The sequence below is a fragment of the Leucopleurus acutus genome, assembly GCF_964270905.1.
Source record: "Leucopleurus acutus genome assembly, chromosome: 13".
Taxonomy (NCBI): Eukaryota; Metazoa; Chordata; class Mammalia; order Artiodactyla; family Delphinidae; genus Leucopleurus; species Leucopleurus acutus.
In genome coordinates this window covers 75,138,242-75,165,666 of record NC_139155.1, presented here as the reverse complement: position 1 = coordinate 75,165,666, position 27,425 = coordinate 75,138,242, and the positions used below count along the sequence as shown (strand labels likewise).

The window sequence follows — 27,425 nt, the reverse complement described above, 5'->3', positions numbered from 1 at the left end:
TCTAATGTCTCCACATTAAGGGCCCAATTAGCTGGACATTGTAAGTGGCTGTCACTCTCTAGTTAAGTCTTTACACGTCTGATTAACTTTATGGCTCCTACTTGCACCTCAATCCAGGAAACCCATATATCACCAGGCTGGGTGCTTAGGGGAGCTGACGGTTACTCAGTGAAGCTGGGTGGGCATCTCCCATTTCCCAGGATGCTCCCAGAGGCACCAGAAAGGTTATATGTCCCCTCTTCTGAGCACCAACAGATGACCTCTGGAGGGGGTGGGAAGTGGATTCCCAAGTTGCTCTGACCTTGCTGTCCCAATAGATGCAGACGGTCTACTCATTCATTCGACAAATATTTATGGAGAACCTACCGTGTGACAGCAGACAGTGAGGACCCAAGGGGGAGCAAAACAAATGAGGTGCCTGCCATCATGGAGCTGGCATTCTAGTGGGGGACTCAGATGTTACTTAAATGATCACATCGATCATCATAACTACACTCGGAGTAAGTGCTCTGAAGGACAAGTATGGGAAGCTATGAGAACTCACAGAGAGGGACATGAACAGTAAGATGGGGCCTCAGAGGAAGTGACTGTTGAGCTGAGACCTGAGGATAAAGAGGAGCTGGCCCAGTAAAGAGGGTGAGGAAAAGCACTGGAAGAAGAGGGAACAGCATGTGCAAGGGACTTGAGAGATGCTTAGCAGGGCTGGTGGGCTGGATGGTAGAAGATGAGGCTGGAGGGTGGGCAGGGGCCACTCCATGCAGGGTCTTGAGTCTAAGAGTGATGGGACAGCATGAAAGGGCTTTAAGTAGAGGAGACTCAACTTTCCCCATTTTGAGACAACATATGGACATAGGAATGGAGTCCTTGGGAGGCTCGGAGCAGTGAGAGTTTCAAATGCCGCAGTGGTTCCAGGTAGAATGAGGCAGGCAGGTCCCTGGACTTTGTCTACACATGGGGCTGGACCAGGTCTCTTAAAACTACAAGACTGCCCCAAGTGGGTCTAACTCAGTGGTGGTGAAAGTGTACACTAGCAGGAAGGCCGTGAGAGATGCCATTGCACGCTAGCCAGCTTCAAGGAGTCACTCTGTGTGTTAGCTTCCTAGTGTTGCTGTAACAAATTACAACTTAGTGGCTTACGACAACATATATTATTTACTATCTTAATAGTTCTAGAGATTAGATATCTGACATGGGTTTCACTTAGTCGAGGTGTTGGCAGGCAGGGCTGTGTTCTTTCTGGAAGCTCGAGGGGAAAATCTGTTCCCTTGCCTTTTCTAGTTTCTAGAAGCTGCCCCACATTCCTTGGCTTGTGGCCCCTTCCTCCATCTTCAATCCAGCCGTGTAGCATTTTTCAGTCTTGCTGTGACTCTGACCCTCCCGCCTCCCTCCGATAAGGACCCATGTGATTACATTGGGTAATCCAGGATCATCTCCCCATCTCAAGATTCTTAGTCATGCCTGCAGAGTCCCTTTGGCCATGTAAGATAACATATTCACAGGTTCCAGGGATTAGGATGTGAACATATTTGTGGTGGGGGAGGGCATTATTCTACCCACCACACCCACATTCCCCGCCCCATCTGCCATCTAGGTTCTATTTCCACCTGATTCAGGTCCAGATCAGATTCCAGTCCTCCTCTCCAGAGCAAGGGTTGGGCAATTCCTCCATGCCTTGCTGTGGACGTCAGACAAATCAGACTTTGGACTCTGTGAGGTTCTAATCACCCTCTCCAAGTACAACCCCAGGAAAACATAGACTCTCCACACATACACACACACATCCACACCTACACGCACACACACTTTCAGAATTTAGAAATAAGAGGCACTTTTTTTTTTTTTTAAATTTTTGGCCGCACCGCACAGCATGTGGGATCTTAGTTCTCTAACCAGGGATCGATCCTGCGCCCCCTGCATTGGAAGCATGGTGTCTTAACTATTGGACTGCCAGGGAAGTCCCACAAGGCACTTATGATGCAGGTGTTGGGGTGTCCATTCTGGAGTGACCTTGCCTGGGTCCATATTTGCTATTTCCTAGCTCTGTGACCTCAAGGAAGTTACTTAACCTTTCTAAGCCTCTGTTTTTCGTGTGTAAATTAGGGAAAACAAAGTGCTTGTTTCCTAGGATTGTTGCAAAGATAAAATGAGAGTTAAATGGTCATGAAGAACCTAGGGGCAAGATGGGAATAAAGACGTAGACCTACTAGAGAATGGACTTGGGGACACGGGAAGGGGGAAGGGTAAGCTGGGACAAAGTGAGGGAGTGGCATGGACATACATACACTACCAAATGTAAAATAGATAGCTATTTTACTCTGGGAAGCAGCCGCATAGTACAGGGAGATCAGCTCAGTGGTGCTTTGTGACCACCTAGAGGGGTGGGATAGGGAGGGTGGGAGGGAGGGAGACACAAGAGGGAGGGGATATGGGGATATATGTATATGTATAGCTGATTCACTTTGTTATAGAGCAGAAACTAACACACCACTGCAAAGCAATTATACTCCAATAAAGATGTTAAAAAAAATTTCTTTTTTAATGGGAGTGTTTGTAAAATGCCCAGAACATGGTAACTACTCAGTCATGATTGCTGCTAATTATTTCTTCTGGAAATCTGTGGCGTTTATAGCTCCCTATACTCACATCTTTTTCCTATATAACGAGGGTGCTAAAATCTGCCCATGAAATCCGTCTTTCTAAAGCTCTTTTTTTTTTTTTTTTTTCAGTACGCGGGCCTCTCACTGTTGTGGCCTCTCCAGTTGCGGAGCACAGTCTCCGGACGCGCAGGCTCAGCAGCCATGGCTCACAGGCCCAGCCGCTCCGCGGTATGTGGGATCTTCCCGGACCGGGGCATGAACCCGTGTCCCCTGCATCGGCAGGCGGACTCTCAACCACTGCGCCACCAGGGAAGCCCCGTCTTTCTAAAGCTTTTAAAGGGGCTGCAGTGACTAGAAACTGACAGGACTCGTGTGCCCATCTCTAAATACACACACGGATGGCACATATACCCACACAGGAACAGGTGCATGATCAGCACCCATGTACAGAACACACTTTCATACACACGGCTGTACACACTCTGCTCTTGCAGGGAGCCAAGCCCTAGTTGGCTGCCTTCTGCAGACAAGGATATAAGCCAAATGCAGCTCAGACAGTGCTTACTTGTTAAGCCCAGGCTCCCTCAAAAAAGTTCAAACTGGCCTCAGAAACATTCAGGCAACTGCTTTTGAGCTTTCAAACCAGTATTGCCGCAGTGTCTTGACGAATGCCGAAGGGAAGGCTAATGCATGTACAATTGCTCCAGGAAGTGGGCTTAACGTGGCGAGCTGCAGAGTTGAGGACACCCTACCTGTGAAGGTGTGATGGCTTTATGTGCCGGTTCCTGAATTGGTGAGGGAAATGGTGAAAAGCTGGGGTTCCATCACTGATGGTATGAAGCCAGAGCAGCTGCCTTTAGAGCTGTGATTGAGCATGATTACACAATGGTTTGTAAAATGCAGCAAAGTAGGAGAGTGGATGTCATGTTGTCTCTCTGTCTCTCTCTATCTCTGTCTCTCTGTCTCTCAACTTCTCTTTCTCTCTCTCTCTCTCTCTCTCTCACACACACACACACACCATTAATTCCAGAATCATGCCGCTTATCCCGTCACCCTAATTGCCAAGTGGATGTTACCATTAAGTTTATTAAACTCGGCATTTTCTGAAGCCTAGATTGGGCCATCAGCTGTGAACAGGGACATGGCTGCTCTGAAGGGGGGTGGTCTGAACTCCAATGCCAGGGTCTCTCAGGAACCTGTCCTTAAATGACTAAGTTGCTCTGTCATGAAGCCACACGGCTGGCATGCAGGGTGTGTGCAGTTCAGACTCATTAATTCCCACCGTTGTTTATTACCGTCACTACCTGGGGAGCCGTTGATCGTAATCTCTCTCCTTGATGGATTGGTGAATGGGATTCCTGTCTGGACCTCAGCACTTTGGGGAAGTGGGTCACCCTGGGTCAGAGTTGGAGCCAAGAGAGAAAGACAGCTAGAGGGCTCCACTGGGCTAATGCAGTCAGTCAGGCAAGGAGCTGGGTCATTTAAACCCAATAATAGCAACAGTTATCAGGAGCTGTGCTAAGCATTCCATGTGCATTGTTTTCCTTAAGTCATACAACCTGTGAGGTCAGTTCTATTATTCACTCCCATTTTACAGATGGGGAAACCGAGGCACACTGACAGGGAGTCACTTACCAAAGGCACACAGCTGGCAAGTGGCAGAGATGGGATCGGAGGCTAGGTCTAGCTACCCAGACGCTGTTACCCGCCTTGGAAGAATGAAGCCTTTGTTTCATTTCAGTGCTTATAATTGGGGCTCTTTCTAACCCCTCCACCTGCCCTTTTCTGTTGTGGAAAGCAGAGTTGAGAGAATGTGCTGCTGAGGCCCACAGGGCACAAGGGTCATTGTGGTGGAGAGGGGTGAACTGTCCTATGGTAGGAAGAAGTATGAGACTGAACCAATCAACCTGAGTGAATATGTGAGACACCCTGTAAATTATTGACTTCCCTGAAACTCTGAAGTCATTTGTCAATTGCCATCCCTACCTGCACTGCCAAAAGGCAATAGGATAATGTGGAAAGACAGATTCAAAGTCTGGTTTGGCCATGTAAAAGCTGTGTGCCCCTGGGCAAGTGTCTTAACCTCCATGAACTTCAATAATCTCGTCTGTGAAGCAAAGACAATAGTCTGTCTCTCTGAGAGATTATAGGAAATACAACATATTTGAAAGTTCCTAATACAATGCTTGGCTATAAATGTTTATCTTTCTATAGAATAGCAGAATAGGACTCTAATCCTGGAGCCAGCCAGCCTGGGTTTGTAATCCCAGTTGTACTGCTTATTAACTGTGTGACCTTGGGCAAGTTGCTTAACCACTCTGTGCCTCAGTTGTCTCATCCGTAAAATGGGAATGATAATAATGCGGCTTAATGCATAGGGTTGTTGTGAGGGTTACATAGATGAATCTACATAAAGCTTTGAGTACAGTGCCAACACATGGTGCTTTGTAAGGGTGGGCTATTATTATTTCTCTAGAAGTTGAGTGTGGTTGCAGGGAAATTCTCATTTGTTTCTTCTTCCTTTCTTGAGCCACTCAACAAAAAGGCTAGAGCAGTGGTTCTCAACAGGGGGTGATTTTGCCCCTCAGGGAGCACGTGGCGATGTCTGGAGACATTTTGGGTTGTCACAGCTTGGTAACAGCCCCGGTTACTACAGGCACCTAGTTTGTGGGAGATGCTGCTAAAAAATCCTATGGTGCACAGGAAAGCACCCACCACAAAGAATTATCTGTCCCCAAATGTAAACAGTGCCAAGGTTCAGGAACCTTGGGCTAGAGGGACTTGGAGACCACATGGTCCAACTCCCCATTTTATAGATAAGGTCCGGGAAATCCTGAGGTTAAAAACATTCAATGAGAGGCTTAGTCAGTTGGGTTAAGAATTCATCCAATATGTATTCATTTGCTTTCTCTTTTATGCCAGGCACTGGGCTGCTTAAGGAATTAGGAAGACTTCATTTTCATTTTGTGCAAACAGATTCCATAAATTATTAAGGCTGGATGGACATTAGAAGGCCATCGACCCAATCCCTGAGAAAACTGAGATACTACTCAGTGGTTCTCAACGTGGGGGGGGGTTCAGAGTCCCCCCAAACCTGATGAAATCTATGAATATTTCTTCTTAAAAATGGACACAGGGACTTCCCTGGTGGCGCAGTGGTTAGGAATCCACCTGCCAATGCAGGGGACACATGTTCAAGCCCTGGTCTGGGAAGATCCAACATGCCACGGAGCAACTAAGCCCGTGCACCACAACTACTGAGCCTGTGCTCTAGAGCCCGCAAGCCACAACTACTGAGCCCGTGTGCCACAACTACTGAAGCCTGCGTGCCTAGAGCCCGTGCTCCGCAACGAGAGAAGCCACCGCAATGAGAACCCTGTGCACTGCAACGAAGAGTAGTCCCCACTCGCCACTAGAGAAAATCCCGCATGCAGCAACGAAGACCCAACGCAGCCAAAAGTAAAATAAAAAATAAATAAATTTATTTTAAAAAAAAAGCACACAGACACATGGATGACTATGTCTATAATATCAGGATACCCCAGGAGTTCTACCCACAGAATGTCTAGGACTCCAAGTCAAAAAACAAAAAAAAGGGGCGGGGCGGTAGGGGAATCTTCCTTTGGAAAGAGGAGACTATGATCTGGTTTACTGTCAGCTTGTCAAACCACAGGAAAGATGCCTACCTAATTAGATGTAGCAAATTCCAATCATTATTACTCACTTCTCCCCCTGTCCACATTTTGGAAAAATTCTGTGCCAAAACTATAGGGGATGGTGGAACTGGGATGGGGAGGTGATAGCAATCCAACAGATTCTGTCAACGACAGGTCTCTCTGTGTCTCTTTCACTTCCTCCTCCATCACAGTGTCTGGACACCAAGGTTAATGCCAAATCCTAATTACTTCTTTGGGCCCATCTGTTGAGGGATGTTGACCTCAAATGGAAGCCACCAAGCTGCCTGTCCCCTTGCGGGCAGAATATATGAGTAATGCCTTTGAGAGGCTCTGGATAGAAAGAAATATGATAAAGACATGGAGGAACCTACCACTGGGAAACAAAACAAAAACAAAACCCGCACACACAAATTTCCCCAAATGTTTAATTCCATATTTAATATGTTTTAAAAGTCCTGTGGACACCCCCTGGGTGTCCGTTCAATTTACAAAGGCCCTTTGCACTCTCTGGAGTAGCACTCAGCAGCCTTGTTTGTATAGCCTGGCACCTCTGGCCACAGCTGATTGGATGAGGGGCAGCACTCAGGGTGACCTGGACCAATCAGAGTTCCTTCCCCGGGAATTTGGAATTAGGACTAAGAAGAAATATAACAACTAGGAAGGTATAGTATGAGATTATATTTTCTAAGATGTGGGATGAGAAGCAGACCTTTCATGAGACTAGGCTGTGTTCCTGCCCTTGGATCCCTTGAGATACCTCTGAATCCTTATATTAAATTTCCCTTTTGCCTAATGGGGTACAGTCTCCAAAGATGACCACCATTAACATCTTCCTTCCCTGGATGCATAAGTCATTCTTCCAGGAGGAGATGGGATCTATTTCTCCTCTCTAATAGATTGCAGTGGAGCGATGCCTTACCAGTTCTAGGCCTAGCTGTTAAGAATCCTGGAGACTTCCATCCTTGCTCTCTTGGGAGTCAGCTGCCATGTAAAGGAGCTTGGGCCAGACTACTGAATAAGGAAAGATTCCGTGGAGAGAGAGGGGCCATGCAGAGTGCACTGAGGCACAGACAAAGGATTGGAGCTTTCCTGGCCCTTCCAGTCCAACCCAGCCACCCACTGAATGCAGTTGAGTGAGTGACCCCAGGCTATGCCACATGGAGCAAAAATCAACCTAGCAGAGCCCTGTCTAAATTCTTAACCCACAGAATTATGAAAAAGAGTATACTACTGATGCTTGTAGTCAGTAAGTTTTGGGTGGTTTGTTATGCAGTGATAGATAACCGAAACCACCTAGCTGGAACTAATTCCTTTTCTTGCAAGCCATGTGTCCTCACTAGTATAGAAAATCTACAGCAATCAGGTCATGCAAAATAAATTCTGAGATCCCACTTAGCCTTGAATAAGGGATGTGGGGCAAAATGAGGCTCTTTAATGAGTTTCCCTTCTGACCATCAGCTTTCCTTCTGAGGGTGCTGAAGAGAGCAGAGCTTGGTTGTGGGCTGAGTTACCACTCAGTGAAGGTTTAGACACCACCTTGGGCAAAAGCAGAGGCTCCAAGGTGAGAACCAACTCTGGTCCACTGTATCATCTGGTGCTCCCTGGGGCAGAAACTCTAGCAAAACTGCCCCAGGGAGGCAGCACCTCCTGGGACGCCTTAGGGTGATTCTCCCAGGGAACTCTCCATGGCCTTAGGACCATGGAGACCAGTTCTGGCAGCTTTGGAGGTACAAACAGGTTAATAAGATCACTGGGAAGGAATCACTGGGCCAGCACAGAAGGGATTCTAGCTTGTAGCTCCCCAAATGCCCCCTCCAAACCTGAGCTTTAAAAATGTCCATGTCCTGCAAAGTCTAAGAATTTGAGGCCACACCTTCAGGAAAGATACCTAATAGTTTAGAACATCGTTCTGAGAGCCAGACAGACAGGGACATATATCTTAGCTCTGTGTGACCTTGGACAAGTGACCTAACCTTTCTAAGCCTGTTTCCTCACCTGCAAAATAGCACCTACTTGATAGGGTTGAGAGGAGCAGTTAATGAGTTAAATCCATATGAAGTTTTTAGGTTTGATGTTTGGCACATAGTAAGTGCTCAATCACTAAATGGTACCCATTTATAATGGTTGTTTACTATGTAAACGATGACTTCACGTGTCTCCCAGATGACTGTTCGGTAATAGAAAAGAAAACTCAGCATCACAGAGCTGGTGTCTAGACCCAGAAGGGGACACAGCTACATCTGCAGTTTTAACACTTAGAAGAGCCAGAAGGAGCTCATTTGCTCTGAGAGGTGCAGCCAACCACAGGGTACAGGGTCCTTCACCAGACACCCCCAAATACTGTAGAGTCGGATCAGGAAGGATCCTGAGACTCAGACTGACCCGCCTCACTGGACAAGTGGAGAACTGAAGCCCCCAAGGCTCATCAACTGAGCCTCAGGTTCTGGAGGGGGAGCCCTGATGGCGCCCCATTTTCAGTCTCGATCCGTGTCTGATATGTCTCTCTCCTTTCATCTGACTTCACTCTGATCCTCTCCCAGGGAAGTGTGAGTAGAACAGGAATGAGGGCAGGTTCAAGGTCATAAGACACAAATAGCATGGGCTTGCCTCTGGCCATGCTACCAGCAAGGGCTGGCAGCTGGAAGGGAGCAGGGGAAAGGGCCTCAGCCAGAATCTTCTAGGACTATCCTCTCCTTTCCGGCAGAAAACATACTCTCTCAGCAAAGGGACACTCTGTCACCATGGGCTTGGCCCCAGCTTCCCTGGAAGGCTCTGAAATCTCCTTCAGGGGAAGCCAGGGGCTTGCCAAACAGGAGTCTCGGGCATGATTCTAGAACGGAGACCTTGGCCAGTGTAAAAAAATAAGTTTCCTCAGCAAATTTGTCATTAATGATTGTCACCATTAACTGAGCATGCACTCTGTGCCAGGTACCACGATAATCTGTTGAATGTGAATTAAACATTCCCTGGGACATGTGTGCTAACGTTATCCCCATTTTGCAGCTGAGGAGGAGGTAAAGTGCCTTATCTAAGGTCACACAGGGAGTAAGTGGCAGAGCTGGAATTTGAAGCCAGGTCTCTCTGACTCTGGGGTCCCAGGGATTAACCACTGTGCTCTCCCACCATGTCACCAGGTCAGGCAATGTGGCAGGACATGGGGGACAAGGCAGGGAACCCATCAGCCCTGTTCTAGAATGTTCAAGCCAGAATCCGCTCAGTCCACAGAGATCCCCTTAACTTTACACCCAAAGGCAGCCTAGTGGCCACGCTTGCACAATGTAGCCAGCACCTCTGGCCACAGTTAACAAGGACAGAATCTGATATAAACATAAGGCAGCCAATCATAGTGTCTTCCCTGGGAATATGGACCCTGGACTACAAAATTCTAAGCTCTCCAGCCTCTTGTTCACAGGAGATGCAGAAAGAAATTGGGGGGCAGCATTGTCTACCATGTTCACTCACTCACTCACCAAATATTTTACTGAACACCTCCTGTGTACTAGGACTGGGGATTCTGTGGCAAACAAAACAGGCAAAAATCTCTACACTCAGGAATCTTATAATCTAACGGGGAGAGAGAGATAATCAATGTATAAAATTCAAAGTTAGCTAGTGGAAAGTGCTCCGCAGGAAAAAGGCTGGAAATTCTTGCTTCCAAGCAAGAATTTAACATCTATATTCTTCCTTCCTGCAAGGCTGAGGCTCCTTGTTGGTTGAAGTGAACACACACACACACACACACACACACACACACACACACACACACACTCCCACACTCACTTACACACATGCTCACAGACCTCCCGCCTGGACAACTCCTCACTCCTGATGTATCTTTTAAAAAGCAAAATAAAAACTCAACCCTATAAGCAGACCCCTCAAGACCCATCCCTTTAGCAACCTACTGAGGAACCTGACGGAGGGCCGAGCACAAAGCTGACTCCGCCTGTGCCAGGTTATTTGTCATTTGTCAATGGCACCTCTGATCTCCCCAGCCCACTCTGAATAAAATGATCTGCAGAGGCTCAAATCAAAGGCACCCACTTCCTGTGTGTTCACAGCATCATTTTCCATCCAAGAATCTTGTTAACCTCCCACTGAGTGGCTGGGTAGGGAGATGAAAGGGCACCCCAGTGCCCAAACCAGTTGTAAGCAGTTGGCAAAGGCTGCCCCTTGGAAGAAAGGTCTGGGGAAGGGGTGGCATCTCAGCAGCTCCTCCCATTTCCCATTTGAGGTTCAGTCTTAGAGGATGCCTTGGTGGCCTCCCTGCATCCTAGCAGTGGAAGTTTCCACCCACGCCAAGAGCCCACCCCCCCATACATACGCTCACTCTCCTCTTCTCCCAGACACTCCTCCCCTCTCACTTCCCCACTCCACCCTTCCCAAGCCCACAGAGCCCTCCCTCTCTCTCTAACACTGTCCTGGCTCACTGATACTCTGACACACACACCTTCTTACATCCCATACATGTTTTTTGTTACCTCTGCCCTCCAAACCCCACTTTTTCCCTTCCTCCTACCATTCATTAAGCATGAAGTACGACCAGGCCTGGTCCAGGAACCATACAAGCATCATTTCACTTACTCCTTACAACAATCCTGTGGGACTATTCCTTTTATTTCTCCCATTCTACAAGTGAGCAAACTGAGGCTCAGAGGGTGAAGCAACATGGCCCAGGATCCACAGCCGGCAAGTGGGGGAGCTGTGATGGAAGCCGAGTTCTTAGAGTCCAGACCCAACCTCTGCTACCTCGCTCTCATGCTGGCCTCCCTTCAGGATGGATTTCTCCAATTCTCTCCTATAATTCGTTTCAGATGTGCTCTCTCTTTCACGCACTGTCTCGTTGACATACACTTCCTCCCCCTTACTTCACCCTCGGCTATCGTTCTGGCACCTGCATGGCCAATGTCTCTAGAACATATTCCTATGCAGCTGGAATGGGTATGACACCTGTGCTCACACACGCGTCTCCAGCCTTCAGAGACAATCTCCCATCCCCCTCTCAGAAGATCCTCCCTTCTCCATCTTTAATGCACCCCCAGCCCAGAAGCCCCTCCCCAGCCAGCCCCCAGCCCACTCTCTCCCCTGTTCTCTTTTCTGTCTTCCAGCTCTCACAGCTCATGCACCAAGGATTCCAGTTCTGCCTGAGCGGGTGGCTTGGCACATCACAGGTCACAAACCCCGAGGGCAGCCCTGCCCCACCACAGCGCACCCGCCCTGAGCAGCACAGCCTCCTGGCGTCTCTGGCTCTCAGGCCGGATGCACGGCGTCAGGCCTCACCCGATGCGCTCCTGCTCCAGCTCTTCCATCTTCTCAGCACGAGCAATCACCCTGTTGATGATCTCCTTCTCCTCATCTGTCAGCTCTTCCTGCTTCCTCCCTCTGTCTGCCTGACCACTGGGGTGAACAGACCATCCCGTCTGGAGCCTGAAAGGCAATATAGGAAGGTGTGAGGCTGCAGACAAAGTCAGCAGTTGCAGAGTGGTGGTTGGGCTCTAGCTCCTGGAGTCTGGTAAACTTCAGTTCAAATCCCTGCTGGGAGACCCTGGGTAAAAGAATCCAATCTCTCAGAGCCTCAGTTTGCTCATCTGTACAACAGGACACACATACCTCCTCCCTCATAAGGTTCTGATGAGTTTATTAAGTGCTTAGCACATGGCAGACACTCTGGAAGTAGCATTTGCAGGAAGTTCATGGAAACCTGGAGGATAATGGTGTTCTCAGGAAAAGAATCTCAACAGTAGACTTCTACAGCAGGAGCGGAAACAATTCTGGGAGGCTGGTCTGAGGCCCTGGATCCCAGGTTGATGCCAGGCCCTGTCTGGCACAAATACATTTGGTGTAGGCCACAGAGTCCTTAAAAAAAAGTTTAAACTAGTGGTCAACTAGTTTTATAAAAATCTCTTGATTTCACATAAACATCTAGCCCTCCTGCCTCCAAAGCTCCTATAGCATTTTGGGTTCCATCCTGTGCTCTCCTTGATCTTTTTTTTTAAAATAAAAAAAGCAAATACTGATGTAGCACCTACTGGCTGCCCACATTTTCTCATTTAATCCTCACAACATTTCCACAAGGCAGGACTGTTATTGTCTATTTTCTGGTGAGGAGACATTAGACCACTTGCCCAAGGTCACATGGCTGGAAGTGGCAGAGGTGGAATTCGGACCTGGGCAGCCTGCACACTTAACCTCCACAGTACGGAGAGAACTGAACGCTGCAGAGGATCAGAGGCTGCTGGGTAGAGAGCTAACGCTGTGGTCTATGGTAAAGTATAGACCTTGGACCTTATCTCCTTGGGCGATGCACCCCAGGGCACTGAGGTGCATCGCCCAAGTGGAATGCAGGGTTCAACACCACTAGAAATTCTTGTCCCTGTTGGGGCAAAAATCAGTAACTATGAATCCCCTGGAGCCAGCACCCCATTAGCTGCCAGCCTCTATTACTTCCACTGCTCTAATCACGTCAGCAGGCATGAAATTCCCTTTTGACACTCAAAGTTGGAAATTAAAGGCCCCATCTTCCTCCCTGCTCCCGTCTCTTCTTCCATCCTCCCACCTTAGTTCGTTTGTTCAGAAGAGCACAGAAGGAAGAGTTTGAAAGCAATGGAAGCAGATGTCTTGGGGGCAAGTCTTGTTGCGAGAAAGGGAAGGAGGGGGTAGCCTGGGGAAATTCTGGTGGAAACACATCTTGCCTTGGATCAGGGGCCTCTGATCCAGGGGATGAACAAACGCTAAACATACTCAAATCCCCTTCCCCGAACCCTCCAATGGCTTCTCATTGATTTAGAATAAAACCCAGGACTACATAGAGGTTGTGGTTGCACAATGTGGTGAATGTGCTTAAATGCCACTGAAGTGTGCACTTTAAAATGGTTAATTGCATGTTAAGTGAATTTTACCTTAATAAAAGTAAAACTTAGTTTCTTGCCTATCTGCAAAGTCCTACCCAATCTGTGCTTTACCTGACTCTCCATCCTTTTCGCCCCCTCTCACTACACTCCAGCTGTACTGGCCTCCCTGCTCAATCTTGAACACTGAAACCTTGTTTTTGTTTCAGGGCCTTTGCACTTGCTGTCCCGGCTTCCAGGATGACTTATCTCCCCAGATCTCCCCCTTCTCATCATTCAGGTCTCAGCTCAAATGTCAGCCTTTCAGAGAGGTCTTCCTTGAGCTCTCATTGCCCAGGTTCACTTGTATCCATCACTAACTGAAATTATCTTTTGAAAGAAGTTTGTTGTTTACCTGTTTGTTGCCTCTCTCGCCCCACCTGAACGTAGGATTCCAGGAGGACAGGGACCCTGTCTGGGTCACTATCATTTCAATGGCATTTAGAATAGTGTCTGAGGGTAAGCACAGAAAGAGTTTTTGAATAAGACACAATATCTTATGGCCAAAAGGGATGATAAATGTCTGATTATAAGTGTGACCCACAGCAAGACTGAAGCAACAGAAGTCACTTATTCTAGGGGACCAAGGAGTGCGCCCTGAGGGAGTGACATCTACTCTGAGACCCTGAAGAGGATTTACTGTGATGCTGGTGGAGCTTAAATTTGGGACCCTTTGTTAGCACAGGCACCTTCCAAGGCCCTGGGAAGAGCTCTCGTAATGATCATCTGTCCTGAAAATTTTGTAAAAGAGAGATATTTTTGTCTTCTTTATTTTGAAGAGGGCTCTCCTAAATTACATAAACTGCAGGCTGCAGAAAGGTATGGCTGGCTCCTACTGAGACCTCAGAGATAAACTAGAGTTGGCGAGAGGAAGGCAGAGGAAGAAACTGAGCCTGACAGAGAAATGGTCTTTGCAAAGGCCTGGAGTTGAGAGAGTGGGCAGTGTGCTTGAGGAGGTGAAGGAAGATCAATATGGTAGCCAGCCTACAAGATGCTCGCCAAGGATCTCTGCCCCCTGGTATTCACACCCTCCCTGTGCCATCCCCTCCCACACAGAATCCCAGCTGGTCCTGTGTGACCAGCTAAATACAATGGGAGTGACCGTGGGTGACTTCCAAGGCTAGGTCACAAGAGACATTGCAACTTCTGCCTTGGTGTCTTGGGTCATGCAGTCTAGGGGAAGTCAGATGCCATGTCATGAGGACACTCAAACATCCCTGTGGAGAGGCCCATGTGGAGAGGAATTAAGGCCCCTGGCAACAGCCAGCACCTAACGTGCCAGCTGTGTGATCCTCTAGCCCTTGTCGAGCCCTTATATGGCTGCAGCCCCAGCTGACGTTAAGACTACAACTGTGCCAGACCCACCCAGCCAAGCCACTCTCAAATATCTACCAACAAAAACTGCAAGAAGTAGTAAGTAGTTTCTGTTGTTTAAGCCACTACGTTTGATATGATTTGTTCTGCAGCATTAGATAACTGGAAAAATCAGTCCAGCTGGAGGATAGAGACAGGGTGGCACAAAGCCCCATTGATATTGTCTGTGTTCATTTTCGACTGCTACATAACACGTTATTACAAACTTAGGGGCTTTACACATCACACATTTATTATCTCACAGTTTCCATGTCAGAAGTCCAGGCATGGCTTAACTGGGTCCTCTGCTCAGCATCTCACAAGGCTGAAATCAGTCGTCAGCTGGGTTGGGTTCTCATCCTGAGCCTTTCTGGGGAAGAATCAGCTTCCAGGCAAATTTGAGTTATTGGCAGAATTCATTTCCTGGCAGCCATGTGACCTAGGACCCCAGCTTTTTGTTGGCTATTAGGAGGAAGTCACCTCCATGTCTTGGAGGCAGCCTGCAATTCCTAACCAAGCAGACTTCTCCAACTTCATCCTGTGGGCCACTTCCTTCATCAAGTATACAAGGTGACTCTCAAGCTCCGGTCAAATGAGACAGGGTCTTATATAACATGATGTAATCACAAGGGTGATGTTCCATCCTGTTTGTCATATTCTATAGGTTAGAAACACATCCCAGGTCCTGCACGCACTCAAGGCGAGGAGGTTACACAAAGGCATGAGGGCCACTGAGGATCACCTGAAAGCCCATCTGGCACAGCCTCCCTACAGGGGTCTTTCAGCCTTGCTTGAATGCTCCCCGTGATGAAGACCTCACTCTCTCATTAGGAGTCTATGCCATTCTGTTGGAAAGATCTTCCTTACAGTGTGCTAATATCCCTCAGCCTGATGTTTCATCCCATTAACTGTAAAGGATACATTGGACTCCTGCATAATGAAGACCACCCATCCTTCCCGAAGAGCCTTAGTTATAACCTCATCCAGCCACCTCCCCAGGTCCCTCTGGTTTTCCGTGGAAATGGATGCCTCAACTGCCCCTATTCTTCCTTCCTTCATCCCTTCTTTTCTTCCTTCATTCTCTTCTGATCGCCACCTCCATTTATTTCCTGCCTCTACAAAGTAGCTCAGTGACCAAGACAGAGCACAGGTGAGATGCTGGGCCTCAGACCCAGTGGAGACCCTTTCAAGGGCACATTCCCACAGCTCACAGTCTGGTCATGGGTATGGTCAGCCATGGGTCAGACTTGAAGCCAATGCCTCTCACCCCACCACACAACTCGCTGGAATCAGAATGCACAGGAAATGCACGGCTGCAGAAAGATAAGCAGGAATGGGGGTCCACAGGAGGCCTGCCTAGGATAATTGTCTCCATCTGCAGATGAGCAGAAGGCCTGCTAGAGGCTGCCGGCACCTCTGCAGACCCCCATCCTCTGCTCAAAAACACGCAGTTGACAAACAGTTCATCTAGTGTTTGAAAATGTCACTGATTGGTCTCAGTGGGGACTCGAAAGCCTCCTGTGGATTTTCATGTTTTAATCCCAAAAGTAAACAGAGGGAAAGGAGATGGTTTTTCAAACCAAAGCCTTTGCTCTCAAGGGAGAAAATGGGCTTGTCTGGGCCTCCTCTGGGCTGGAGAACACTGTGAGCATGGGGGCCTTAGGAATGCTCCTGTGACAGGACGGTGGCACCCTTGCCAAGGGCCTCTGGGCACAGGATTCCAGCTCCACGTCCTTAAGACCAGAGTCCAGTGTTGGGACCTCGTTAAAAACCAAAGGTGGAGACTAAAGTGTTGCCTCCTTGGACAAGTTACTCAGAGCATTGTATCCAGTCCAGTAAATACCCAGAGGGCCTACTGTGCACCAACTTGAGCCCTCCTTGACCTGGCGGGGTTTAAGATTGGAATCCTGGACCTGTGGCTTATTAGCAGTGTGTACTAGGGCCCTGAGACACTCTGAATGTCAGTTTCCAGATCTGCTAAGTGGGAATGATTTCATGTCTGTTTCCTGCGGGGACCTTCAGAGGCTACTCCTGACCCTCAGTAGCTGCATGAGGAGTGACCCCTGGCTTACTGGCTGAGACAGGGCGAAGAGGGCTGGCCCATCTCTGCTCTCGTTCACATACCTAGGACAATGCTTCCTGGAGAATCACTGAAGGGCACCTGCCTCCTATTTCCCCAAACTGTCTAAGCCATGGTTTTCAAACTATTGTCTGTAGTTCCCTGGAGGGATCTCAAAGGGCTGCAGGTGAGTGGGTCGTAGATGGACAGAGTGGGCAGGGAACCAGGCCCTCCATCCTCATGTCAGCCCAGATGGCAGTGCTGGGTTCCCAACACTAGCAAAGCAAGGATGCCAGTTTTAAAAAAAAGAGAGTGAGAGAAAAAATTTTTTTAAGAATTTAATCTTTGATATTTAATAAAATCATGAGATATAGTTTATTACATTGGTGACCTCAATACTTCACCCTTCTAAGTATCCATGCCCTTTGCCATGTGACTTTGAAATTGATCTCACCAAAAGGTCTGGGTCTTTCTCCCTACCCCTTGAATCCTGCTTGGACTATGGCTTACTTTGGCCAATAAAACACAGGGGAGAGATGTTGTGCCATCTGGGGCTAAGCCTGCAAAAGCCTTGTGTGTTTCTACTTACTCTCTGACTCTCTGTCATCACCATGACAAAAAGCTCAGGACCGCCTGTTGGAGGATGAGAGGCATGTGGATCAGAGCTGAGTCACTCCAGCCACAGCCATCCTAGATCAGACAACCCTTCGATACATGAGAAAGCCCAGCCAAGATCAGCAGAGCCACCAGCTGAGCCCAGGTCCCTGAGAATAAATCATCGTTTTTCTATCCCACTGAGTTTTAAGGTGGTTTGTTACACAGCAAAAGATAACTGACACACTATCTACTGTGGCAACAAAAAAGTGAAGCTTGTTAAACTCCCTACTTTACAGTTTGGTATTATTTTAACTTACAGTTGCACGGTGGTATGTTTAATGCTTTCAGCCATGACAGGTCTTTATCCATCGCCACTCTTTATCTGTCTTATATATTTAGCTTCTGAATAAAACAGTATTCAAAGAAAGAATTTTGCTGCTGATAGAAGTCTAAAGATCACTGCAGTTGACCTGCTCATCTTCCAGATGCTTGACACTCAGAAGAGGGAAGAGAATTGCCAAGAAATTCTCTTGTGTGGGGAGAATATGGTCAGAGGCTCGAGACACCAGCATTCTGGACGTGCTTCATCTGTGACCTGAATGTACTTGTTTAGGTGCATCTAGAGATGGTCAGAAGGAACTCTCCCAACAAACTAGCACCAGTGGCCTCTAACACAAAAGGAAATTAGTCCTGACTGCAGGTGGAAGCCCCTCACAGATGTTTCCCCCTAAAATACTGCAAAAGGCAGATTCCCAGCTCCTTCCTGCCTCCCACCTTGATTCTTCATTTCATGCACACAACAGTCACATAATAAATACCCACTGGATGTCTCTATTAATATATTATAACTCCCAAAAGGAGTGGGATGATGGAAATGCTGTCAGGGCACAAAGGCTCTGAAGCATTAAACAGCGGTGCTGTGCAGAAAATTAATCCTTTTTCTTTCCTTTCTTCTTATCCCCTCCCTTCCCCCAGGATGCCGACAGAAGCAGGTGTCAGCAGGAAGTCTCTTTACAGCTCAGTGAATGAGATTTTAATGAATCCTGAAGGGGAGAGTGTGGAAGGAGGAGCATCCACACCACAAAACACTTTACATAAGCCCTGTTGGTAAAAAGGCCCTTTTTGATGAAATTTACCCCTAACAGACTAAAGAGGGTGCCAAAAGGATGCTGTGGTTCCCCGACTCCCTTCAGAAAGCTAAGGGGATCTCGGGCTCCTGGTAATCTTTTAAGCCAGACTGAGTGCCATTCAGCTTTTCTAAAATCCCATGCTCTCTCTCCTATTTGGACTTTGCACATGCTGTTCCCTTACCTGGAACTCCTCTGTCTCTTCTTTATCTTGTACCTCCTTTACATGGTCTCAGCTTACACATTACTTCTTCCAGGAAGCTCTCCCATCATGACCCCAAAGTTTGGTTAGGTGCCCATCATTGTGCTCCCTTGGCCGCTGTGATTCTGCTATTATAGCTCCTTGCACTATAAAGTGTATTTGTTGGTGACTGACTATTTGTTTGTAAACCCTTCTAGACATCCCCACTCAGACTTTGGCTAACCTTGTATTCTTGGTGCTTAGCACAGTGCATGATATGTGCTTGTTAATGAAGGAAGGAAGGGAGGGAGGGAGAAAGGGGAGAGGAGAGGAGAGGAGGGAGAGGATGAAGGAGGGAGGGAAGGAGGATGGACACACACCCTACCTTTCAGCTTTCAGCATTCAGGAAGCCTGAAGCACTTGGGACCCTCTGAAGTCTTGAACTTCTCTCTTGTGATGTTCATATTTATAATCGCACAACATCTCAGCATCTCTCCCTAGCATGTCTGAATGATATGCTCACAATATTCATAAAGAGACCAAAATCTTACCAGCCAACACAGAGACTGTAGAACACACACCATACATATATGCATGCACACACAATGTATACATACAAGGTATATATATATAAAATACACACAAGGGTAAAGCAAGGTTGTGATCCACACCTTCCTCTGATTTTGGTGCTTTACGGTTTACAAAGCTTTCCCATGCATCTCATTTGACCGTACCACCTCCCAGTGAAGGTGGAAGGGCAGAGTTAACATACCCACATTATGACCAGGGCTCAAGGAGGTGAAGGGCAGTGCCCCAAGGCCACACTGACATCGAGTCCCAGAGCAGGACTCAGACCTGGGTGTTCTGAGGCTAGACTCGGTGCTCTGGCTGTGGCTCTGTGAACACTTCCCCATCAAGGGGAAGGTAAAAATGACCTCCCATAGTTTCCCAATGTGTACACACAACCAAAGTCCCATCTGCTTTGCAGCCTGACTGTTCATTTGTTAGACCCAGCATCCAATCTGTCATGCATATTTAGGAAATGAATCCAATTTAAAACAAAAGTTATGAGCAAAGATAGGACCTCTGAGTCAAAGGCATTTCACTGGGAAATCAGGCTGACCTTCCATGATGTGACAGAGACCATGTGTATAGCACATAACTTCCCACAAGCTCTGTTCTACTCATCATCATCTTTGATTAATGATAGTAGTCATTTGAGTTAATATTTTCTTTAAATAAAAACAGTGTTCCCAGGCAAAATGTTGCAGAAACAGAGGCACAGGGCGGTTAATAAGCTTGCTGAATCCCACTAATTGCTAACAAAAATTAAATTGAGGGCTCTCCCAAGGAATATTTTCCAACCTTTTACCAAGATTTTTTTTTGAAATTTCATATTTTTCTTTATCAAGAGGGGTATGTGTTTTTTTTAACAACTTGAATTTGTTTTTAGATATGTAAAACATGCTAGTTCCTTTTTGAACCATCTCTCTTCATCTATCTTTAAAGCCACTTTAATCAGAAAAGAGATAAAATTCAGTCTGCAGAAAAATAAAAGTATTACAAAATACTCACTGTTCTTTATCACTGAAGGAAGGCAAAGAAAGGAGAGAAAGAACAAAATGAATAAAGTTAGGGGAAAAAATCTCTTAACAATATCAACACTGCCTGGATGCCACAACCGCACAGTTCTGTTTAAATCACAATGACCTACTTCCATTTGTTATCAGTCATTATTATCTTATTCCAGCACATCTAAAACAAGGCTGCAGCAATGTAGGGTTGTATGAGCCACAGCCTTGATTAAAATGACCAATCAGTTCAGCTTATTAATTAACCAATCTGATCATTTATGTATTTGAATAATGTTTTTTGGCACTAAAAAGGAATCACTTAATGATGATAACATTCTTGGTTTCTGTTGTTTCAAACACTGAGGGATAAGGAGCACACTGAGGTAGGCAATGAGCCCTGAACCGTGACTGGATCATCCGAAAGCAGAACTCGCAGTGCCCCAGTTTGGGGAAGCAAGTCCTTCCACTCTAAAAAGGAGACCAGGCTCTTCACTTATTAGACATGCTACCATAGGCAGGTCACATCTCCTCTTTGTGCCTCAGTTTCCACCTCTGATCTCTGGCACTCTCAGGCTTGCAGACTTGAAAACTATAGAGAAGTATCAACTATTGGAGACCAGCATTTCTCCGCATGTATCCCCAACATAGATAGCTGAAGCCCTGTCCTACCGATGCAAGAAACAGATACATTCACTTCTTTCAAACACAACCACAACTGCGTTCCAAACACCATCGTTAGATTCAAGGAGGCTGAGAGAAATCACAAAGGGAGTAAAGAGTATCTGGTTAGCCAGCAGTTAATTAAGACTAGATTTCTTAATTTACTGAAGACATTTGAAGCGTCTGCATTAGCACATCATCACTGCTGCAGACTAGATAGCATGTGTGATGACTATAATTCACCCATTAGCATTTATTGGAAAATAATTTTAACATCTGAAGAAAACGCAGTAGCAATCAAGCCAGCCGGATGCATTCAGAATGCCAAGATGTTTCACAGGAGCCCAGAAGCACTTTAATGAAACTGCATCCAGACTGTTTGAATAATTCTAATTTAATTGTAAGGCAAATTGTTTGGCTTCATATTGACTAAAGTAAACTCTTATGTATGGGGTTTTAATTAACTGACATTTCTTAAATAAAATAAATATTTTACCCCATTCACCTTCAGGCAACTGTTTATCTTACAGAGACAATTTTTGGCTGATGGAATATTGTCTGCCAAGTAAGGTTGGCTTCAAGAGGACATCATGGGGAGGGCTTGGAAACTAGAAGTTTCCTTTCAAAAAGGAAACCAACAGAGTTCAATAATGTCTTCAAAACTATAAAACTTGTATAACTAGAGGAGGTTTTAGGTAGAAGTAGTAAATAGACAGGGACTTTTGCTTCAAGAATATGAGGGCACTAAATATTCCAAAAGACCCTAGGATTGTTAGAAAATAAGGGAATTCTCCAACAACCCTCCTACTTCGAAACAAATAAACAAAACAGACTTCATCAAAATAAAAAAACTTTTCCTCTTCAAGACTCTGTTATGAAAAAGAAAATGCAAGTCATAGACCAAGAAACATATGTGCAAAACGTGTCTCCAGCAGAGGACTTTTATCTACAACACATGAAAAAAAGCTTAGAAAATTTAATAACAGGAAGATAAATGACCCAGTTTTTAAATGGACAAAGTATTTGAACAGACACTTTAACAAAGAGGTTATACGAATGGCAAAATTACAAAAGAAGACAATCAACATCATTAGTCATTAGGGAAGTGCAAATTAAAATCACAAAACTAATACCACTATGCACACATTAGAATGGTTAAAATGGAAAAGACTAATCATATCAAGTGTTGGTGAGGAGGAAGAGAGATGGAACTCTTGTACACTTCTGGTGGAAACTTAAAGTGGTACAACCAATTTGGAAAACGGGCAGTTTTTTAAAAAGTTAAACATACACCTACTATACATACCACTGAGACATTCTACTCCTAGGTATTTACTCAAGAGAAATGAAAGTATATGTTTATACAAATTTTATTTGTACTAGCCCCAAACTGGAAACAACCCAAATGTTCATCAATAGGTGAACGGATAAACAAATTGTGGTATATCCACACAATGAAATACTATTTAGCAATATAAAGGAATAAACTATTGATATGAAAAACAATATGGATGGATCATGAGATAATTATGCGAAGTGAAAGAAGACATCTCTCAAAAAGGGAGTACATACTGAATGATTCCATTTATAGAAATTCTAAAAAATGCAAACTAATTTATAGTTACAGAAAGAAGATTAGTAATTACTTAGGGATGGGTGGGGAGAGGGAGGGGCAGAAAGGAGAGACTGCAAAGGGGAATGAGTATGCACATATGTGTAAAAATGATCAAACTGTACTTTAAATGTGTACTATTAGAGGTAAATCAATTATACCCCTTTATGAGGCAATTTTTTAAAAAAGAAAAAGAAAACCCAGCAAACTGAATCCAGAACAGGGAGCTGTGAGCAGTAAGCCAATGTAAAAAGCAGCATTATGTTCCAGAGGCTGACTCTGAGCTCCTAACAAGGTGAGGAAGCTGAATCTGAGACCCCCACTTTGAGCTAGGACCCTCTAAGGGAGCTCAGGTCACATCCTGGGTGAGCAGCACACCTGATTCCTGGCAGAAGCAAGTGCAAATCTCTCTGAGGAAAATATTCCCATGGTAGATCCCCAGGATTCGCACAGATTGAGCTAACAATAAAGATTACCAAGCGTTTAAAAAATAAGACCTTTGAGTGAAAATCTGCAGGGATGATAAACAATAGACTTAGACTGTAAAGGTCTTCAGGCAGTGGTGTGCTGGTAAATGTTTAACAGTTGAACCTCTGGAGAAAAAGCCCCACTGTGGCTGATTTCAAGTACCTATATGATGTCACTAAATGCAGAACTGGGAGGAAACATGCAGTAATGTACTATTATATAGTATTTCACCATACAGGTATCATAGGCACAAATAACATGGAGACTAACAAAACATAGTAAAATAATTAAGAAGTGATGGGGCAGAACAGGAATAAAGACGCAAACATAGAGAATGGACTTGAGGACATGGGGAGGGGGAAGGGTAAGCTGGGACGAAATGAGAGAATGGCATGGACATATATACACTACCAAATGTAAAATAGATAGCTAGTGGGAAGCAGCACAGGGAGATCAGCTCGGTGCTTCGTGACCACCCAGAGGGGTGGATAGGGAGGATGGGAGGGAGACGCAAGAGGGAGGAGATATGGGGATATATGCATAGCTGATTCACTTTGTTATACAGCAGAAACTAACACACCAGTGTAAAGCAATTATACTCCAATAAAGATGTTAAAAAAAATTAAGAAGTGATTAAAGTTAAGTATTCACCACCTTTGTGTTTAATATAATTTAATTGTAAAACTATACAACTTAATTTTTAATACTGGCCATGTTTAACAACTGACTTGCAAAATTCCTGAAAATTTAACATCAGCTCTAAGGAACCACCATGGTACAGACCCAGCACACCACTGATTCAGGTATAATAGTTACTGGAAAGAGTATGTGAAGTTATTTTATGTGAAATTTCCCAATTTTTAAATGATCAGGCCAAAAATAAAAAATAAAAAAAACACATTTCTGCAAGTCAGAGTCAGCTGGTGGCCTGCCAGTTTGCAATCTCTGATCTAGTCCAACTTCCTTATTTAATTGATGAGGAAACCAAGGTCCAAAGAAGGGAAAGAGATTCACCCAGAGTAGCTCAGATCTAGAACCAGAACCAAGTCTGATTCTAACCACCAGGTCAGTGCTGTTTCCATTCCACCAAGCCACCTCTCATTTAGGGCATGGAGCTCAGAATTTAATCTTGTTACTCCAACCTTGCAAAGAAGTAAAATCAGTGAAGTTTCCACGATAAACTCCCACTAGGTTCTTTTTCCTCCACCCCAGGGAGAGAAATTTCTTTCCTTGCTATTCCTCTCCTCCTTCAAGTGTAGATCAGGACCTCATTGCCCCAAAGCAAACAACTCCCAGGAACACCCAGCAACTTACTTTGATTGCTGGGGTCGGTCACTGGGACACATCCAACGGCTAGAGCTGTTGCTGAACACGGTGTCAGTCATGGTAGAAGCCCAGTGCTCCTGGAAAACAACAGCCCAGAAAGGACATCATGCAAACAGTCATTCAATCACCCTTTATTTCTCAGCCTCCTGGTCTATGCCAAGCACTCTGGGGGATACAGAGAAGAAATGGAACTTCACCCAGCTTCTCCGCTTTCCAGATGGGGACTTTCAGGCCCCAAGAGGGAAACTGTCACAGCTCCCTTGTGGCAGAAATGGATCAGAGGGAAGAACTTCCTCCCTTTAATCTGTGTTCGTCCCATTCATTGTTGATGCAAGACCACATATCCAGGAGGGAGGGTCAGAGCTCTTAACTCCAATCCAGGGTCTTTCTACTAGAGGAAGTCATCTGACTCATGTACTAGTTAACTTGGACTTGGTCAGGTCAAAAAGAAAACAAACCCATGTCTCAGAGTTTTGAGGTCCCAAATGCCACAGTCATCCCTGGCTTGCTTTCTTTTTAATACTTTACACCCAAGCCATCAGAAAGTCATGCTGGCTTCACTGTCATAATAGATCCAGAATCTTCCCAATGTTCTGTGCCTAAATTGCTACTATGCTGATCCAAACCACTACTATCCTGGCCTGGCTTACTACAGGAGCCTCTTCACCGGTCTCTCTGCCTCTGCCCTTAGCCCACTTCAGTCCATGCTCTACACAGTGACTAGGGAGATCATCACAAAGTTAAATCACAGCTTGTGAAAACAGCACCATCACAGTTAGACTCTCCCTGCTAAAATGTAAGCCTCTTGCAGAACTCTTTGTTTTGTTCTCTGCTTAATGTCCAATACCCAGCATAGCACCTGGCACATAGAAGGCACTTAATAAATATTTGTTGAATGCGTGAATGAGTCTCCATCAACACTAAGCTTAGTTGAACTCAGCCAAGCTTATGTCCTTTCTGAACTTCCCCTCCTTCCCCCTCCCCCGGGTCTAAGCAAAGAATAAGGGGAAAGAGGGACTTCCCTGGTGGTCCCGTGGTAAAGAATCCGCCTTGCAATGCAGGGGACGTGGGTTTGATCCCTGGTCAGGGAACTAAGATCCCACATGCCGTGGGGCAACTAAGCCCACGTGCCACAACTACTGAGCTCACGCGTCTCAACTAGAGAACCTGTGTGCCACAACCTACAGAGCCCACGCACCCTGGAGCCTGAGCACCACAACCAGAGAAGAGAAAACTCACCGCCACAGCTAGACAAAAGCCCGTGCACCACGATGAAGAGCCCGCACGGTGCAACAAAAGATCCCGCATGCCGCAACTAAGACCCAACACAGCCAAAAATAATAATAATAAGATAAGTAAATAATAAATAAATCTCTAAAAAGAATAAGGGGAAAGAGACCATGGAGATCACATTTAATTTATTTTTTAAAAAAGCCTTAGAAGGTAGGTTACTGTGTCCAGTGGGTTCTGATTTCCCTGAAGGTCTTGGTACAACACAGTGTTTTTTCCTAGGAAGCTGAATAGATGAGCAGTTGGGAGGTGAACAGGGAGAGAACTCTCTTTCCTATTCTACAGCCAGTGCAATTATTAAATCTTCGTGTGGGTGAAGCCGGGGATCGGGGGGCTGATGGTTGGACACAGGGAAGGAAAGGCCCCTTAGAGAAAAGCCATTTCATCTGCTCCCGGGTGGTTAACATAATCTTCCCAGATTAATATGACCATTTCATTGTTTCCATTTTGAAAACAGAAAGAAAGGAGAGATGACTCCTGTTGTGAAGGAAATCTGCTGAAGAGAACCTTAACGTCTCATTATTGCCTGTGCCAAGAGCTGAATGAGGCTGCCCTGGGCCCCCTGGGAACCCCTGGCCCCTGCTGGTACTGAGAGCTTCAGTTCCCGGTAATGAGCATCCTCAGCTGCCCTTGGTCTGGACAGCGAACGTTCATTTGATTGCCTCGCCTCCTGCTTTGAGGCAGAGAGGCAGCACTGACCTTGGAGGATCCCAGGAGGTGGCGGCTGGCGGGGGGAGCTGGGACAAGGAATACACTGTCCCCTCCCAGGAACTCTGATCTCCAAATTCTGTTGCCCTCAAGGCAGAATGTGGCTTGCCCACCCTCTCCTGCATTCAGCCAGGCATACCGGGAGCTCATTTCCTGTTAAAATTCTGCCTGCAAAGTCCAAACTCACTGGCTGGCCGCCCCATGGAAACCACCCAGCTCTGTCCCTCCAGGCCAGAAGCCACCCTGGACAGCATTGGTTATTTCAGCTTTGCCACCCAGGCCTCTCAGAGTGTAACATCCCAGGATGGGCTCATTGTCCCGGTCAAGCAGCCTGGGCCTGGAGAGGGAAGCCTGAGTAATCAAGGCTATTTGAACAACTGGAGTAACAGCCCAGAGAAAGAAGGTCATGGGTCCACATCTCAGCTGGGGGTGGAGATGCAGGTGGAGGTGAGTGGGTATAGCAGAAATTGTTGATGCCCTTTACAGGTGGTGCTCCCACCCCACCCCCAGCCTCTAGGAGTGTTAGCAACTAGGGGCTTATGGTAGCCCCATTTTACAGAGCATTGCCCTCAGCCAAAGAGAGCAGCTGCCTTGTCCAGAGATATCTAAGAAGCTACCCCCACCGCAGGGAGCAGCCCAGGGCCATGACTAACTGACAGGGGGACCCTCTTACACTGTTGACAGGAATATAAATTGGTGCAGCCACTATGGAAAACAGTATGGAGGTTCCTCAAAAAACTAAAAATAGAGTTACCATATGATCCAGCAATTCTACTCCTGGGCATATATCCGGACAAACCTCTAATTTGAAAAGATACATACACCCAAGTGTTCACAGCAGCACTACTTACAATAGCCAAGACATGGAAACAGCCTAAGTGTCCACTGACAGATGAATGGATAAAGAAGATGTGGTATATATATACAATGGAATATCACTCGGCCATAAGAAAGAATGAAATAATGCCATTTGCAGCATCATGGATGGACCTAGAGATTATCATACTAAGCGAATAAGTCAGAAAGAGAAAGAGAAATACCATATGATATCACTTATATGTGAAATCTAAAATATGACACAAATGAACATATCTAAGGAACAAAAACAGACTCACAGAGAACAGATTTGTGGTTGCCAAGGGGGAGCGGGGTGGGGGAGGGAAGTATTGGGAGTTTGGGATTAGCAGATGCAAACTATTATATATAGAACTGGATAAACAACAAGGTCCTACTGTATAGTACATGGAACTATATTCAATATCCTGTGATAAGCTATAATGGAAAAGAATATGAAAAAATATACATATAT

At 46.0% G+C, this 27,425-nt stretch overlaps 1 protein-coding gene across 4 annotated transcripts in view; it reads right to left on the bottom strand.

The window, feature by feature from the left end:
* The window catches only part of RPH3A (rabphilin 3A), a gene marked incomplete at both ends in the record, with an annotated part of 61,246 nt that extends 37,069 nt beyond the window's left edge, over positions 1–24,177 (bottom strand). For 2 of the 4 annotated variants that reach the window (XM_082852483.1, XM_082852484.1), the window contains 3 exons: positions 11,555–11,701; positions 20,054–20,065; positions 24,107–24,177. In XM_082852483.1, coding sequence (XP_082708609.1) covers positions 11,555–11,701; positions 20,054–20,065; positions 24,107–24,177 — 230 coding nt within the window. The remainder of the gene's footprint in view (positions 1–11,554; positions 11,702–20,053; positions 20,066–24,106) is intronic. The other 2 variants (XM_082852485.1, XM_082852486.1) reach the window with 1 other exon arrangement.
* Between the last annotated feature and the right edge of the window lie 3,248 nt (positions 24,178–27,425).